The 17877-nt window shown below is 36.6% G+C and overlaps 1 protein-coding gene across 8 annotated transcripts in view; it reads right to left on the bottom strand.

Annotated features, from left to right (window-relative positions):
- FAM53B (family with sequence similarity 53 member B) overlaps positions 1–17877 on the bottom strand; it is a 134091-nt gene that overhangs the window by 40637 nt on the left and 75577 nt on the right. Inside the window, exon 7 of one of the 8 annotated variants that reach the window (XM_039341154.1) lies at positions 6757–9098. The exons of 6 other annotated variants lie outside the window; for them this stretch is intronic. In XM_039341154.1, the coding sequence (XP_039197088.1) occupies positions 9019–9098 (80 nt within the window). In that variant the 3' untranslated portion in view covers positions 6757–9018. Of the gene's footprint in view, positions 1–6756; positions 9099–16684; positions 17415–17877 lie in introns of those variants that run through there. One more of the 8 variants, XM_039341247.1, reaches the window with a different exon arrangement.

The following is a 17877-nucleotide window of genomic DNA, read 5'->3' on the forward strand; positions in this document are numbered from 1 at the left end:
TGCAACGGGGAAAAAGGGCAGATATTAAATGGACCACTACTTCAGGGAACTGGTTTCAGATTTCCACAATAATCCAATTATGGCACAGGCAGTTCTGTAACATTTTCTAAATGACCTTTCACCCCAAACTGTCTAGACAGCTCAAGAGTCCAAGACAAGATCTGAACTACATTGACGTGTGCATTGGGTTGTTGGTATATGGGACTGAAATAGGTGTCTCAAGTTCAGGAATAAATCAACCAAACTGACAGGTCTGCCATTCATTAAGAGCATCACTTCTAAAACAAGAACTATAATGCACTTCCTTTTGAATTAAGGGCATGGCCAGAGACACTGCACAACATTTAGCAATGTAATTCCTTAGGATTACATGGATGATACATTGGGGAGGACCGAATCAAATATTTTAACAGTCCCTTTTCCTAAATTATTTCTTGCTCAAATACTCTAATTCATCAAAATATCATTTATGCATCAATTTTAGTTCAACTTTCATTACCCCACTGTAGAAGTGATATATTTTCACTCCCATTTTTAAAAGATTCTAATTTAAAAGAACACAAATGTATTTTTGAAAACAATTTAAAAATATATAGCACTTTATAATTTAATATTATAAAATACTATTGAAAATTAACAATGCTAAGCAAATAGTTTATTTAAACCAAAATAAAACTGAAGTTTTTAAAACTCCAAAGGTTACCTAGGAGGAATTTTATATAGACTACCTTGGAGCCTGTTTACCATATTCTTTTACAAATTGAATGGATAAGATACTGTCTACAATTGTTATTTTTCGAGTCCCAGCATTACTGCTCAAACAATTGCTATAACTAAAGTTAAAATAATGGTAAAACTTTGTACAGATTTTTTCCAATAATATAAGCCTGATGAAAAACTATGAAGCAAGGTGCCCCAGGGCTCTGTTCTGGGCCCAGTACTCTTCAACATCTTCATCAACGATTTGGATGAAGGGATAGATGGGGAACTCATCAAATTTGCAGATGACACCAAGCTGGCAGGAATAGCCAACACTCCAGAAGACAGGCTTCAGGTACAGAAGGATCTGGACAGACTTGAACACTGGGCACTAACTAACAAAATGAAATTCAATGGTGAAAAAAGCAAGGTTCTACATTTAGGCAAGAAAAACCAAATGCACAAGTACAGCATAGGTGGCACCATGCTCAATAGTAGTAACTGTGAGAGGGACCTCGGAGTCCTAGTAGACAATCACTTAAATATGAGCCAGCAGTGTGCTGCAGCTGCCAAAAAGGCCAACACAGTGCTAGGCTGCATTAACAGAGGGATAGAATCAAGATCACGCGAAGTATTAATACCACTCTTCAATGCCTTGGTAAGGCCACACTTGGAATACTGGAATACCAGTATTCCAAAACTGGAATACCATCCAGTTTTGGTCACCACGATGTAAAAAAGATGTTGAGACTCTAGAAAGAGTACAGAGAAGAGCAACAAAGATGATTAGGGGACTGGAGGCTAAAACATATAAGGAACGGTTGCTAGAATTGGGTATGTCTAGTTTAACGAAGAGAAGGACAAGGGGGGACATGATAGCAGTATTCCAATATCTCAGGGGCTGCCATAAAGAAGAGGGAATTAAGCTATTTTCCAAAGCACCTGAAGGCAGGACAAGAAGCAACGGGTGGAAACTAATCAAGGAGAGAAGCAACCTAGAACTAAGGAGAAACTTCCTGACAGTGAGAACAATTAATCAGTGGAACAGCTTGCCTCCAGAAGCAGTAAATGCTCCAACACTGGAAGTTTTTAAGAAGAGACTGGACAGCCATTTGTCCGAAATGGTGTAGGGTTTCCTGCCCGAGCAGGGGGTTGGACTAGATGACCTCCAAGGTCCCTTCCAACTTTACTATTATTATTATTATTAAAATTAGCATTTAAGTAATTTTGATATATACATAGCAAATATTGAGTCCAGCCACAGTCATTCATATTCATTTTTCAACTAAACATATGTAATAGAACTCATCTATTAATGAACTGCAAGAAAGCAAAAGGTCTTGCCATTGTTCCTCGTTGTGTACTATTATGGAATGACATGAGTAGCAAAGTACAAACTGTACCTTTACTCACAGATCAAATTGCACACTACAATAATCAAAGCCCAGGATACTAGATGGTAATATGAGACTGCATATACTTAGTGCCAGATTAATTTAACCTACATGCCAAACAATCAAAACTCCTGTATGAAATAGATGTGACTAGCTTATATATAAGCTATTAATGTACTCCAAGTGGAAAAGGGAACAGAAACAAGAATGACACATGAATGATAATGGATAATTTTTAGTTATTTTTACTGCAATTATACACAGTGACAACCACTCTTCTGGCAATTCTTGTTTTTAGCATCATAACTCAAGCAGAACAAGGGCAGGACTCTTCCAACATCCTTTTTGCCTGAAAAATTTGGTCCAGCTTTTTGTAATATCAAAATATTTCCTCTGCTATGAAAATTAGCTGAACCAAAGTCAAGAATGTTGACTCTGACTTGTCAAATCCTGCTGTGTTCTTCTTTGCAAGCTAGCATATTACTCCCACATAGATGTAATTTGATTTCTGCATCTGCTTTGGCAAAACTGTTTTCTTTGAAGTAACAAATATTAAAAAAAACTTCAAAGAAAATATTTATAATTTTACTCCTCATCTCAGTCTTATCAATGACAATCCTTCTAATGGCCACAAGGAATTAATTACACTTTGTTGTTCTATTTGCTTTTAAATGCAATCTTCCACTCCGAAAAATCTGGATTCATTGTGTTGACTCCCATCATGATGGATGTGAAATCTACTGTTCTATTTACAGTTTATGGAAATTGCTCAACACTAGATGCATATGTTGTTCAGGTAATATGGCCAGAAGTGAATCACAGGCTAACTTGTACCAGAATACTATATATAGAAAGTGTGGAGCCAAGGACATCAAAGTACTAGATGATATCTCCCTTGGCACCCAACAAACTGTCCCTTCTATTCAAAAGTAATTTTTAAGAATCTTAAAAATAACTAAGTTTGCTACAAAACAAATAATTAAGTTTGAATGCCTAATACAGTATTAGATCTTCTAGTATCTCTACCTCATAGGTGGAGAAATATTCTTGGAAGATGCAAATGTCAGATGGCCACAGTCTAATGATATCTGTCTTTATGTCAGAAAAAAAGAGAAGGAAGGTTAAAAATAAACACACCAAGTTGCCTTATGGTTGATGGTGTTTTGTGAGTAACCTTACCTCCAAAGCAGCTTTTTTGTAACAGCAGTCAACATATTTTCAAAATTCCAGATGGGTTTACCAGCCCAAAGAAATTGCCCATCCCTGGCCTAGCCTTAGCAGTGCATGTTTTGGTAACCTCTAGGTTAGCTCTGCATGGGACGGCCTTTGAAGACAGTTCAGAATGCCACCAGTTCAGATGTGAATGGCTACATTACTAATGGGAACCAGGTGTTACAATGGTATTATGCTGATCTCTGCCAGCTATAGTGCTCTCTGTCTCTTTGCAGGCACAACTGAGCATGCTGATTTTGACCTCTTGAGCATTTTATATGAAGTTAGAAATGCAATTTGGATATTGCAAATTTGTTGCATCTTGGGTGGACAAGCCCTTAAGCAAAAATAATTTGCAAGACGCAGATCTTATAAAGCACCATAGGAAAGTACCTGAAATAGTAATATTAAAGTTGGAAGGAAGTTAGAATATTTGTTGAGAAAGGCATACAGAACCACACCATTTCCACAGAATAAAGGAAGAGCTGTTCCTGAACTAAAGAGAGCCAGATCTTCCTGCATTTTTTCCAGCAACACATTTCCATCATTACATATAATGAAAACCATTTTTAGCTAAAATGTCCAAGAGAATCCTTGGAGAATAATTGTCAAAAATGCAAATAAAACACAATTAATGTTTGCTTTTGCATCCTGTCCCAGAAATAGCTGGGTTTCAAGAAAGGTTATTTCCTTTAAAAAAGAAAAAGAGGATAGTGCTTCAAACCAGCTTTTCCAGGTTTTGTTATCATTACACCAAAGAAATTGCATCTGCATTCTTATAAAAATGTCCTTGTGTTATATTGATGAATTATATTTTTACTCCAGTGTATTTGTTCTCTGTATGTCGTTCTGAGACGTGAGTGAAGAAAATGCAAGTGTATAGCACACTAGATTCCAAAGGCAACTTGCTCAAGCATATGTACTTACCAAACAGTATTTTTAAACAGCCTTTGCAAAAAAAACAGGTTTGCGGGATCTCAGGGTTTAAAATAACTAAAGATGTACTATTAAAACCCAGTCATCGGGTCTTAATAATTTTTAGCTGCAATTAGGACAGGGGTTCCCAACCGGGGGGGGGGGGGTGCTCACACCTCATGGAGGTGTAAGACGATATAGGGGGTGTGAAAACTTGGGTTTTCAAAATTATGGTGTATATGCATAATTCATTGCCATTATTTAGAACTTTTGTAAGGGATGTGAGAATGTATCAGAAGCATTCTACGGGGGCGGGGTATAGAAAAGGTTGGGAGCCATTGGATTAGGAGATGGAGATTAAACAAAATAATAGAAAGGAGAGAACAAAGGTATGCAGTGCTTGCTTCTGTAATTTTTAATCTGGAATGCTTCTAAGAAATATAGTTAAGTCAGACCAAAGGTGACAGGGTGGGAAGATTGTTCAATTATCTCTTGCAAGAGTAGAGAAAAAGACTGCTACTATTTCATATTAGTTCAGATAACAGATGATAGGGAGAAAAGGCTGTCCATATGGTATGGATTTTGCTTTTTTTTTTCAAGCTCACAAACAGAAATAAAAAAGCAACTGTCAAAATATTAGGAAAAATTGCTATTCAATTGGATTGCTTTAGCAACATTTATCATAAGAACAATGTTCATTTGTAAGGGGAAAACCCCCCACTAAATCACGTGACAACTACAACAGCACATTTATATTTCATCTCAGATTGTGCTATACCTATTTTTATATCATATGGTACAAAAATACTTCATGATATATCTTCTTTTTCTGTCCAATGATCATTAATCTTGTTTTGAAAGTTATGAAACACCAACTTGGATTTCTACTAGACTTTCTCAACCAATCTGTTGAACTTCTATAGTTCCCAAGTATCCTTCTGTTATGCCATATGGGGTTCTGGGCATCGTGGTCACTGAAATGACACACGCACAGTGATATCATAACACAAATCTTTTCCTTAGATATTTGTATCCTTATATCTAACCCAAGATTTCGCATCATGATACATATATTGTCACTTGCCTCCCCACATCCCCTTCTGTGATTATGAGAATTGGGGTCCAATACATTGAAGGGAGGCTAGATGGAGCAAATTAATGTACGGCAAATAAATGTTTGTGATACCACTACCATCTGATTACATATCTCTTTAGGAAGCTATGGAAACTTCTTGTCTTCTTACATTTTGGGTGGGACAGCAAAATGTCATTGCTGACCTATTATAATATGGGAAGGTCACAGAGATAGCAGTAGTCTCATTGAAAGGGGGGGGGAAATCAAAGAATAATAATTATTTGATTAAAAAGGGTGATGTATGTGAAAAGACAAGCTACTTACAAAATGGCTAGTACCAGTGCTGCTGTTGCCCTGTCCCTTTAGCAGTGTTTCTCAGCCTTGACAATTTTAAGGCATGTGGACTTCAACTCCCAGAATTCCACAGCCAGCATTGCTGGCTGTGGAATTCTGGGAGTTGAACTCCACATGCCTTAAAATTGTCAAGGTTGAGAAACACTGCTTTAAGGTATTTCTTTAGCCAGCACAACAACTGTAGGCTATAAAAGCTGAGCAGAGAGGGTTTGGTGTTGCTGTCTCTTTTGTCTGTGGAAGTAAAGCAGCCTAAAGCGGATATAAAAATAAACTGTTCTTCAGCTGTAGGACTTGCAAGGGGTAGTAGTTAGAGGAGCAGTAGTAGGAGTTGTGGTAGAAGTGGGAAAGAGTGAAGTAGTAAACAATGAGTAGTACTCTATAGCCTATTAGCTGGATTCTAAAGCAAAGGAAAGCAGTTGTATTCTGCAGATGAAAGTACTGCTACTATATTCAATAACTGCTAAATTCAGTTGCTGACCAGAATTATGTTCTGTTATTTTGATATACAAATTCCCTTCCAGGACCCAAACTGAGCTAAAATTGATTCTCTTCCATATATTGGGTCTCCTGCCATATCACTATTGAGACTTCTGCAGCAAAGGAAGAAGCAACTTAATAGGATTCTACTAAGTAAAAGTTTAGGTTCATTTTGTAAATCTCTTTCATTGTATTCTCTGCATCTACTACAGAATGTAAGGCTTCAGCACAGCCAGAGCTTCTATCTCTGTGCAATGTTGTTAAGTGATTCACACTTAATTATACTGAATCTACTAACATCCCCAGTCAACCCACATAGGTTACATATTAAACTTGTTTGCTATAACTGTGCCTGGTGATAAACACAGAAGCCTGCAAGAACTGTAAATCACTAATATTGAAAAAAAAAGGATCGCTTCATTTCCACATTTCTCATTCAGTAGGACTAAAAGGGGGTCTAAATTCTGAGAGCACAAAAAGATCCTTCTATAGCAGTGTTTCTCAACCTTGACAATTTTAAGGCATGTGGACTTCAACTCCCAGAATTCCACAGCCAGCATTGCTGGCTGTGGAATTCTGGGAGTTGAAGTCCACATGCCTTAAAATTGTCAAGGTTGAGAAACACTGTTCTATAGCAATGCCTTTCACAAGGACCCTCTATCTGTTGGAAAATGCATAAAATTACAGTCAATATACATGAGTACAAGCTTTTCAATAGCACTTTAAAAAAAAGACAGCTGTCTCAAATGAAATACAGTATCAGAACAATCTAGGACAAAATGCAAGTAATAAATAGAACAACATGTAGAGAATATAGTGTTACTAAGGACGATTCAGGCTAGCAATATTTGGGAGAAACTGTCATCACTTGCACAAGCATTTAAGTTGTGTCTCTCATTCTCCATTGCATCCCTGACTTCTTCTAAAGATACAACTCTTTTGCTTAGTATCTTCATATGACACAAACACTTGTTTTCTCTAGCAAACAAGGTAAAATATTTACCTTTCTGTAATGTTTTAGCTCTCAACCCACATGCCAACCAAAGTTTGAAGAGCCACAGTATCCAAGTAACCATCCTTTATATACACTGCACAGAAAACTTACTTACAAAGCCATAAGGCAAATTTGGCTGATGGAGAAAATATACAAAGGAAATAGCTGTAGTTATCTACTGCTGAGAGACCTGGAATCAAGAAGAGAAAAAGCAGAAAAACCAAGCAGCTACTACACAAGTGTGTTGGCTCATGGTTATACTGTAGTATAGTTTTATATTTATGGTAGGTGAGTGATATGATCACCAATAGTCAACTGGGATCTGAGGACTAAATCACTGAAGGCAAATAGTAAAAAGGACAAGTTTATCCCTTTTCTTAGAGGGGTTGATAAAACTTGGAAAAATGGTAAGTCTAGAAAAGAAAGTGATCCAAGATTGGATGGTTGATGATGATGAGAGTATTGCTTAAACTTTGTTTAACACAGTACATGTTGAACCACTTGGCTGTCACACTATACAAATATAAAACAAGTACTAATTGCAATCAATGGAAATATAGTAGCAATGCAATAATGCTAAGAATGGAGATACTTGGAAATATAAAGTCTTACTAATTCTGAAAAAACTAACCTGGTTATGAATTGCACTGAATTCTTCTGAATGTAGATCTGACATGAAATAGGGATTGGCCTAAAACAATTTAGGACATTTAGTGAGCCTCACTGAAGAAAATGAGATCTTGCTTGCTTGATGCATTTCTTGAGCATGCTCATGTAATAATTGTCTACAACTTGCAAGCTTTATTAAAAATTTTAACACCATATTTTTCATGTACAGTATTTCAAGACAAGATATTTTAGAAATGGATTTTGAGGTGAATTATAGGGAATTTAAATATTAGTTAAAGAAATCCCAATAATTTATCAACTGGCTATTGTGTAGATAAATCATGTCTAATTATTACATTAGATAAATGAGTTAATAAAGAGATAAAAGAAATAATTTTGATTTCTTGTCAGGTACAATAAGACTGGTTTACAAAGTAACTAAATATATACTGTTGGAAGTAACCATCAGCCATTTGTAATCCAGGTACACCTACTGGTTCTGTATTCAAAACACATACAGTTATTAGGAATTTTTTATTCCAAAAAGAGTGTTTCGGATCTGTCCACACTTCAAACCTTTGGGGGGTGGGGTAGAATCAACCAACCTGCCTTTTTCAACTGGCACATGATCCCAAGAAAAGATGCGGTTGAGGTGTCGCTGGGGCCAGTTTTGTACTTTTTAATTGGAATACTACACAACTTTAAAGGCTATGAATTGCCTACTTTCCCTGTTGCCATTCAGGATCTAAATCTATTAGGACCTGCCCTTTTCTATGATCAATTGTATTCCAAGGGAGTGACAGTTTTTACCTTAACCAAAACCACCTGTTGTTCTACCACATTCCAATGGCCTCATTCATATTTGATTGGTTTGCAGAAACTCGTGTAGAATGTGAGATCACCAAGAGGGAAAGACTCAGACTTTCGAGAATCCAAGCAAATGCCTTCTCACTTGGCACTTTAATAATATCATCTTATTGTACTACTACAGATGTATCTTTACTGACAAGAATTAACTTCATACTATTTCTAACTGCAGCTAGCTTTTCTGCCAAATATTTAATGCCACATAATCCACATTGCAGCTGTTGAAATTTTATTACTAAATACATTTTCTACTTTGACACATAGCTGTTTTTAACTCTCTTTGCTCAGAATCCCCCTTTGTTGGAGGAATAGTTTTGTTGCTGGTGTTCTTTTTGTTGCTTTGCTCCAATTTCCTTTCCAGTTTAATCTTCTAAAATTGATTTCTTTCATGAAACTTGCTTATTTATTTGCCACCTATCTTGTCAGGTAGGGGCTATCCTAGGTGGCTTTTCATTCTTCTCATAAGAAAATGATGAAGCTTGATTTTGAATGTCATGAAGTCCTTTCAGATAAGAAAAAATAATTTATTCAGGACAGATATTATCAATCTGGGGAAATATATGTTGGCAGATTGAATACAAACTATTACATGCATATCCAAGCACAAATATTCCATATTACAGAATGGCAATATATCTGCTAATTAAATAATATATTAACCTGGGGTCATTCATCATGCTAAGTCATAATTTGTTTAAAGCATGTTTGTTATCTAGATTGCGGAACAAGCTAAGCTTCAGAGTGAATTCACATTATGACTTGTGATAATTACAATTTAGAGACATTTCTTTGTTACCTTGATTTACAAAAATCAAGATCCTAGCCTGGAACCTAAATTATAATATTAATGCTTTCCATTCAATACAACAGACTTATTTTCTATTCCTTTTTCATAGTTTTCCATGCTTTCATATTACAAAAGTATAAGTTTCAGTAGTGTGCATTTTGTCTGAAAAATCTACTCTTTACAGTTTAAGAAATTCTTCCCATATTGCTTTACAAATTCCCAACATTACAGAACATTTATTTTTATTCACTTAAAAGTGTTCTATCGTTTCATCTTTTTTTAAAAAGTGCATATATTCACATATTCCACTTAGCATTTGAAAGACTACTTTTGATAATGAAATAATTATGCACAGTACTCTATTTTCAGTACTGTTCATTTCATTCCTCACGCAAAACCATGGCTAACATGCTATTGAGATCAGGGTTTACTGTTCCAAACGTTACACAAAGAGGCATTACTTGAGCTTTTCTTTTTCCTCTGCTGGATTAATATAACTATTTAGGAACCTGGTGCTGTGTTTGGGGCACTTACCATACAGCTGCATATACAAGATTTTCCCTCCTGTAAATGAAAAATGCAAATATGCACAACCCTAATCTTGACCTTAAATTAATCTTTTATAAGCAGCTACCTCTTCTGTCCCATTTCTTTGGGAAATCTGTCCATTTATGAACATTTGACACATACCATGCCAGGCCTGTTTCTTATTAATGATTAAGCCATAGTATATTTAGCACAAAGAATAGAATCTTTTTATTTCCTCTTTCCATATGCTCCTACGTTAGCAGGAAAACAAAGGCAGCTGTATATTCAACTGACAAATTGCTGTCTCAATGAATTTGTCTGTTGAGGCTGCCTGAGAAATAAAGAACCAACATTTATGAGTCTGCAGTGCAGCTGTCTGCTAAAGAACTACACCTGCCCATTCTTTACAAGCACTGCTAATAATCCAAGGGAGTCTGGATATCTTGCTTACTACTGGACTCAAGCCTAGAGTTAGAAAAGATCTTGTGGGTCTGATGCCATGACTATACAATTCACTATATAACATACCCCCTCCAAATCTAGTCTTAGGGCTCAGACATATTAAATTACTTCATAGTTGTGGACTCTCTGCTTCCTTGCACAAATTCTAAATCCTGTGAATGTCCAGGTTTTCAATCCCTAAATCTTGATAATTTCAGGGCAAATCTAAATACAGATTTAAGATGATTTAGGGAGGATTCCTTTATGTTTCCCAGGAATCTCTAAAGTTATTTAGAACATAGAAGATCTGTAAAGAAAATTTCTTTTTTTTCCTTCCATGAAAATAGCCATTACATAGCCTAAAACAACAGCAACTTTGCAAATATGTCATTTGCTTGATTTTAATTATGCAAAGATGTTAGTTATCAATATTATATAGAAAAAATATTCAAAACAAATCTCCTCAACTATACTGTGTTAATATCAGATGTGTATTTTAGGAGCTGTAGTTTCAACCCATATGGGAACAAGCTGAACAAAGATGCAATATTGGCTAGGATTTGTATACATCTTGTTTGTTCTCTAATCACTTACTAGTATCCTATATACACACATTTTATAAACATTTATTACTCCAGACTCCTTACACATTGACTAAAAAATGACCATATAGCCAAAGTTCTGCACTGGGACATGGAACCTCTCTATATTAAAATTCCATACTTTCATTCATGTTTCTATTTTTCAGATACATCAGATATATCAGATATATAAACCCTCGTGTATGTGTTAATCAGTTTAAGAAGTGCTGACAAGACAAGCATCATTAAGATAAAGCTTATTTCTTCCAGAATCTTTTGCATCTCCTCCATGAACTTTAGTCCAATCCTTATCATGGACATGCAAGGCAATTCTACAGGGCACTTTTGACTTTGCATATAATGCAATAACCACTATGGCTCTGTTTGTCAAGTAGTGATATGTCATGACATATTGAACAAAGCTATCAAATTCAAAGAAAGTGAAGCGAGGGCAGGTTATACCTATGACAAGAAACTAACAAGAAAAGCAGGTTTAACCCCATACTAGGCTTCCCATATTTGGGTTCTTGTTTTAAGTGTTCTTAATATAGAATACTATTTGTAGGGGGAGTAAACTCGGACAGCAGTTTTCCATACTTTTAAAACGATAAGACATTGATTATATGTAGTTGGAAAATACTCAAGTATTACAATATATGTATTTTTCAAATAAATATTTGGTGGTTCAGGCAGACCTCAGTTTATGAGGGGACAATATTGCTAAATTAGCACTTTATTCTCTTGCTATTCTTCCTCTGTTTCTTTTTCCAATGCATTTATCAATTTATATAAAATCCTTGTTAAAGAAAACATTGGATGCATCTATAGAAGTCCATGAAACCTTATATTTAATGAATATGTTAGCTTAGAAAATGTAATAAGAAGTTAAACTGCAACATATTTATCAAAAAGTTATACTACTCTTATGGATGTGGGATCATAAACCTATTGCACATATGTGAAGTTCCTCCATAAAGATCTCCCACTTGCTTGAATAAGGCGGATAACTTTATATGAGTAACATATATGTAGAGAGCTCCTTCCTTAAAGTGAAAGGAGAATTCTAAATAGATAGACCAATGTGTTTTATGTATGGGTATTGTAGTGATAGTGAGGTTCTTCTGTAGCTGAGATTTGCACACTGAGCTACCTGGTTTTCAAACTCCAGATGTTTCCTTATCCTGAATAAGATTAGACCAGGGTGTCAAACTCGCAACGTCACATGATGTGTCGCAACGTATCGTGACTTTTTTTGCCATTGCCGGCAATGGGGTAGGTGCGGTTTTGGTATGATGCATCCGGCCCATGGGCCGGCAGTTTGACACCCCTAGATTAGACTAATGGGGCCAGTACATCTAAAAACTATTTACAGCACAATCTGATGAATGTTCATTCCTCAACTGTAATTCATGAAATTGACATTAGATATTGCCATTATGCCTTTATGCTTCAAATAATTTCTACTCGTTATTACTTTTCAAGCAATAAGATTTATTTTGATGCATTCTAGTAGGATATTTTCCTGTGACTTACTGTTATTTTGAAAATCACTTTGCTTAAGGCTGCTGCCCTTCAAATGCAGTGCTATCTCATGTTTGGTTGAAGTGTGGCAATTTACATCTAATATGAATCCATTTTTTAAATTAAAATACTTCTCTGAAGCTTTAATCTTACCTTTCTCCACACAGTCATAATCAACACACAAACACACAATTTTTCTTTCTTCATAAGAACAGGATTCAGGTGTAGCTGAACTTTTGGGATGTTTTAAAGCAGCAGGCCCCAACCCTTCTGGCTCTGCAGCCTGACACTGCCAGTGATGGGAAGCGGAGAAGATGATTTTGTGTGTGCGCCCACCGCTTGCACAAATGGAGCTTCGCCCGCTTGTCCACTACTTGCATGGCTCGGTTTCCAATGGGCTGTGGCCCAGTACCAAACTGTAGTTCCACAGGTTGTGAAACCCATGTTTTAAACCCCCTCTATCTCCCTTCATTAAAGCTTCAAAACCCCTCTTAGCTCAGGATTTACTTTTCACTTTGACAGTTAAGTGTCATGCATTTTTAGATAGTAGGTGTTAAAGAGAACTGGCCACAGATCTTTGGTCATTAGCTTAATTATGTCAACATCAGTGAAGCCACTAAGAAATAATGTGGATATTCCATGCAATTACTTATTTTAAATGCAGGCTTATTGCCTATTGCTGTTTATTTTAAATGCATATTTATTGCCTATTTAGAGTGTATAATATAAGATTACCATAGAAATATAGATATAAAATACAATGTAAAATACATCAAACTACATAAGTTATAAAACCAATCAAAAACTGTTATTGACTCCATAACCAATCTTGAATGCAATGCAAATGAGAAAAAAAAATGAGCATATGCCTAAACTGTAACAAAGGAGATATATGTTTTGTCTTGTGCTGAAAATTCGTATGTAATAGAATATCATAGTTCGTGTATAGCAATGAACCTCCATACAATACAGCAGGGAAGAAAACCCTCTACTTCTCGAGTCACCAGTTGATAATACTGGTTTGGAGTCATTGCCTCTGTGGTTACTTCCACAAATAAGGCAAAGTCTGAATGCGGTTTCTTTCTGACTTGCCTACAACCTGTGGTTCAACAAGCCAAGACTTAATGTGATAAATGAACATCCTTTGCATATCTGCACTCCCTTTCTTTATACACTTACCATAATAGCATAACACCTGGGCCCCATCTACTTTGCTCGCTGTAGCTCTGAACCTTTCTCAAAGAGCTGGCAACTCTGATATGACTTACCTGGCTGGCATTTGATACTACATTGCTCACATCCTATTGGACCAACAAGGATCATGGATTATGGTATCCCTGCAATGAACCTGAATGGTTTGATGCTTTCTTGAACAGGCTATTAAAATTGTGTAGATAGTTAAATTAAGTCATTTGCTGTAGATATTTAACAGTTCCCTTTAAAGGCTCAGCAGTACTACTCACCACCCTCCTTTATCCTACTAAGGAGAGAACTTAATGTAATTCTATTATATTACTCTACAATTCTATCTCCCGCTTTCCCCAATCAGAGAGAAGCATGTCAAGGCTAATACTAGAACAAATTGTGTTTCTGCACCCCTTTTTAGTGTTGTGGTTTGATTGATGTCTGGGATTAAAACAACACTAAAAAAATGAAAAAGAGGGAAAGGAAGCTCTATGAGCAGCTGTTCTGCTGCTGCATGAACAAAAAGAAACAAACACAAAACCCCACTTACTGTTCCTCAAATGCTAAAGTAAAGTGTTATATGCGTTGGAGGTTTTGAATACCTAAACTTGCCTGAGTACAATGTTTCTCACACATATATTTTTAAACTGAAAGCTTTTCAGTGTTCAAAGGAAGGAGCAGACTTCTTTTCAATTGCTCTGTAGGGGGCAGCAGAAGAGGCAGTCCCTACACAAGCTGTAGATATTTGCACAAATCACCCTAAAGTCACTAACAAAATTCCTTTCAAAGAAGTGACAGCAATAAGGGTACTTGTATAGTGTTTCTTTCTTTCTCTCTTTAAAGAGATCATATATATGTTTTTTTTGTGTGTAATATGTTTTGTCTATATGTGTATATCCATGCCTAACATCCAAATTCCCACAGGAACCAAAATCCTAGTGAACCCCTACCCCCACCCTTGACTCTCCCTTGTGACCACAATCACAAGAAACTTGGCAGAATTGCAACTAGCCAGTCTGAAAATGGAAACACGGGATGTTTGCTGTGGCATCCAAGCAGATTTTTCTTGCACAAACCAGTTTCCAAGTTGGCTCAGTTGTGCACATACAGGATCAATATAGGTAATTATGAAGAGAGAATGTAAATCCAGGTCTGTGCAGACATGTTATCACTATGTGATTACAAACGATAATATTTAACGTTCTTTCACAAACCTCTGTGAAGGGAAGTATAATAGATAAAATGGCAGTTCCATTTCAGCCTAGACTGTATGTTATAATAATAATAACGTGGGAAGGGACTTTGGAGGTCATCTAGTCCAACCCCCTGCTCAGGCAGGAAACCCTATACCATTTCAGGCAAATGACTGTCCAGTCTCTTCTTAAAAACTTCCAGTATTGGAGCATTCACCACTTCTGGAGGCAAGTTGTTCCACTGGTTAATTGTTCTGTCAGGACGTTTCTCCTTAGTTCTAGGTTGCTTCTCTCCTTGATTAGTTTCCATCGTTGCTTCTTGTCCTGCCTTCAGGCGCTTTGGAGAATAGCTTGACTCCCTCTTCTTTGGGGCAGCCCCTGAGATATTGGAACACTGATATCATGTCCCCCCTCGTCCTTCTCTTTATTAAACTAGACATACCCAATTCCAGCAACCGTTCCTTATATGTTTTAACCTCCAGTCCCCTAATCATCTTTGTTGCTCTTCTCTGTACTCTTTCTAGAGTCTTAACCTCTTTTTTACATCGCGGTGACCAAAACTGGATGCAGTATTCCAAGTGTGGCCTTACCAAGGCATTGTAAAGTGGTATTAATATTTCACGTGATCTTGATTCTATCACTCTGTTAATGAAGTTCAGCACTGTGTTGGCTTTTTTGGCAGCTGCAGCACACTGCTAGCTTATATTTAAGTGATTGTCCACTAGGAGTCCAAGATCCCTCTCACAGTTACTATGATAGAGCAAGGTACCCCCTATACTATACCTGTACATTTGGTATAGTATAGTATAGTACATTTATTGCCTAAATGTAGAACCTTACTTTTTTTACCACTGAATTTCATTTTGTTAGATAGCGCCCAGTGTTCAAGTCTGTCCAGATCCTCCTGTATCTTAAGCCTGTCTTCTGGAGTGTTGGCTATTCCTGCCAGCTTGGTGTCCTCTGCAAATTTGATGAGTTCCCCATCTATCCCTTCGTCCAAATCGTTGATGAAGATGTTGAAGAGCACTGGGCCCAGAACAGAGCCCTAGGGCACCCCACTACACACTTCCCTCCATATAGATGCAGTTCCACTGAGTACCACACACTGTGTACGGCTGGTCAGCCAGCTATGAATCCATTTGGTGGTGATGCTGTCTAACCAACATTTTTCTATCTTATCAAGTAGTAGGTTGTGATCTACTTTATCAAATGCCTTACTGAAGTCCAAGTAAATTATATCCACAGCATTCCTCTGGTCCACTAATTTTGTCACTTGGTCAAAGAATGCAATAAGATTTGTCTGACATGATCTGTTTTTGACAAACCCATATTGGCTTTTAGTAATGACTTTGCCTCTAGGTGTTCGCTGATTCGTTGTTTGATTATCTTTTCCAGAATCTTCCCAGGTATTGAGGTCAGGCTGATAGATCTGTAGTTTCCTGGATCTATTTTTCCCCTTTTTTGAAAATGAGAACTACATCAGCTCTTTTCCAGTCCTCAGGTAGTTCCCCAGTGCTCCAGGATCTTTGAAAAATATAGTTCAGTGGTTCTGAAATCACATTTGCCAGTTCTTTGAGAACCTTGGGGTATAATCCATCTGGTCCTGGTGATTTGAACTCATCTAGCCTGGACAGGTGCTCACTTACCATTTTCTTGCCTATCTTAACTTGTGTTTCTAATCTGTTTTTTATGGCACTGTTTTTGATAGGTTGGACTGTTTTTTCCCTTTGTGTAAAGACAGATGCAAAAAACGAGTTAAATAGTTCTGCTTTCTCCCTGTTGCTTGTCACCTTCTTGCCACTTCCCCCACTAATGGACCAATCATTTCCTTCACTTTTTTCTTGTTTTTTACATGTTGAAAGAAGCTTTTTTTGTTATTTTTGACTTTGGTTGCAAGCCTTAGTTCATTTTGAGCCTTAGCTAATTAATGTTGCTCATTAAACTACTAGATTCGGGTGTGTTTATACAGCCTATTTGACATCCACAAACCAGTGGAAAATTATGACGATAAATTATAATTAAAAGTGGTTTGCCATTGCTTTCTTAGAACTGAGAAAGTGACTGGCCTAAGGAATCCTGCTGGTATTAGGCCTAAGGCAGGACCAGAAATCATGGTTTGTAAACTATTTTGTTGAAAACAGCATAAATATATGCTGCAGAAATAATTAAAACTTCATGGTTGACAGTATGACAGATACAGGATTTGGTGATTTTTAAATGAAATGAAATCTATTTTCCAATGAGTTTTTCAAACCAGCTTACAAAATATTTGGAATAAAAACATTTATTAAAGCTTTACTGCAGTATTTTTTTTAAAAGCTAGCAATCAGCAAATCAAATTAATCTATAGAATGCTTGTTTACAAAAAATGTTCCTCAACTATTGGCAAAACGCAGATAAAGAGCAATAAGCCCTTACAGCAAAATATTTTCATACACACTGTTACTACTAAATGCATTCTTGCCCATAGCTACCAGTCATACTTCCATAGTTAATAGCATATACAAAAGGGGCACAAGAGTTACCTTAAAGAATGTTCAGTTACCATGAGAGGAGGCAGGTTTTCATTATATTGACCACAGCTGGTGATCAAATAAAAGTGTCAGTATATTTTGTATTGTATGTTTATATATTCTATCGTCTGTCTGTCTACCTATCTCGCATCTATCTATCTATCTATCTATCTATCTATCTATCTATCTATCTATCCATCCATCCATCCATCCATCCATCCATCCATTCTAGTAAAGCTCTCATTGTTTTAGTAGTTTAACCTTTAACAGGGCAAAATGGTGTATCACTGAGCAACAATTTTTGAAGCAAGGCATCTGAAATGGGCTAACTTACAGAATGTGTCCAAAATCTGGGACTTATGATTCCCAAGGGAATGAAATTTGGGGAACTTGTGGCCTCTTCAGTATTACTGGCTGCTACTGTGGGAACATATACATACATACATATATACATACATACATACATACTTTTCAATGTTCCATGACAGTTTCTTAGCCAGTCTCACAATCTCTTGATCCCTGCCCCTCCATC

This window comes from Crotalus tigris, unplaced genomic scaffold (genome assembly GCF_016545835.1).
Source record: "Crotalus tigris isolate CLP2741 ecotype Arizona unplaced genomic scaffold, ASM1654583v1 scf7180000017536.10889498, whole genome shotgun sequence".
NCBI classification, from domain to species: domain Eukaryota; kingdom Metazoa; phylum Chordata; class Lepidosauria; order Squamata; family Viperidae; genus Crotalus; species Crotalus tigris.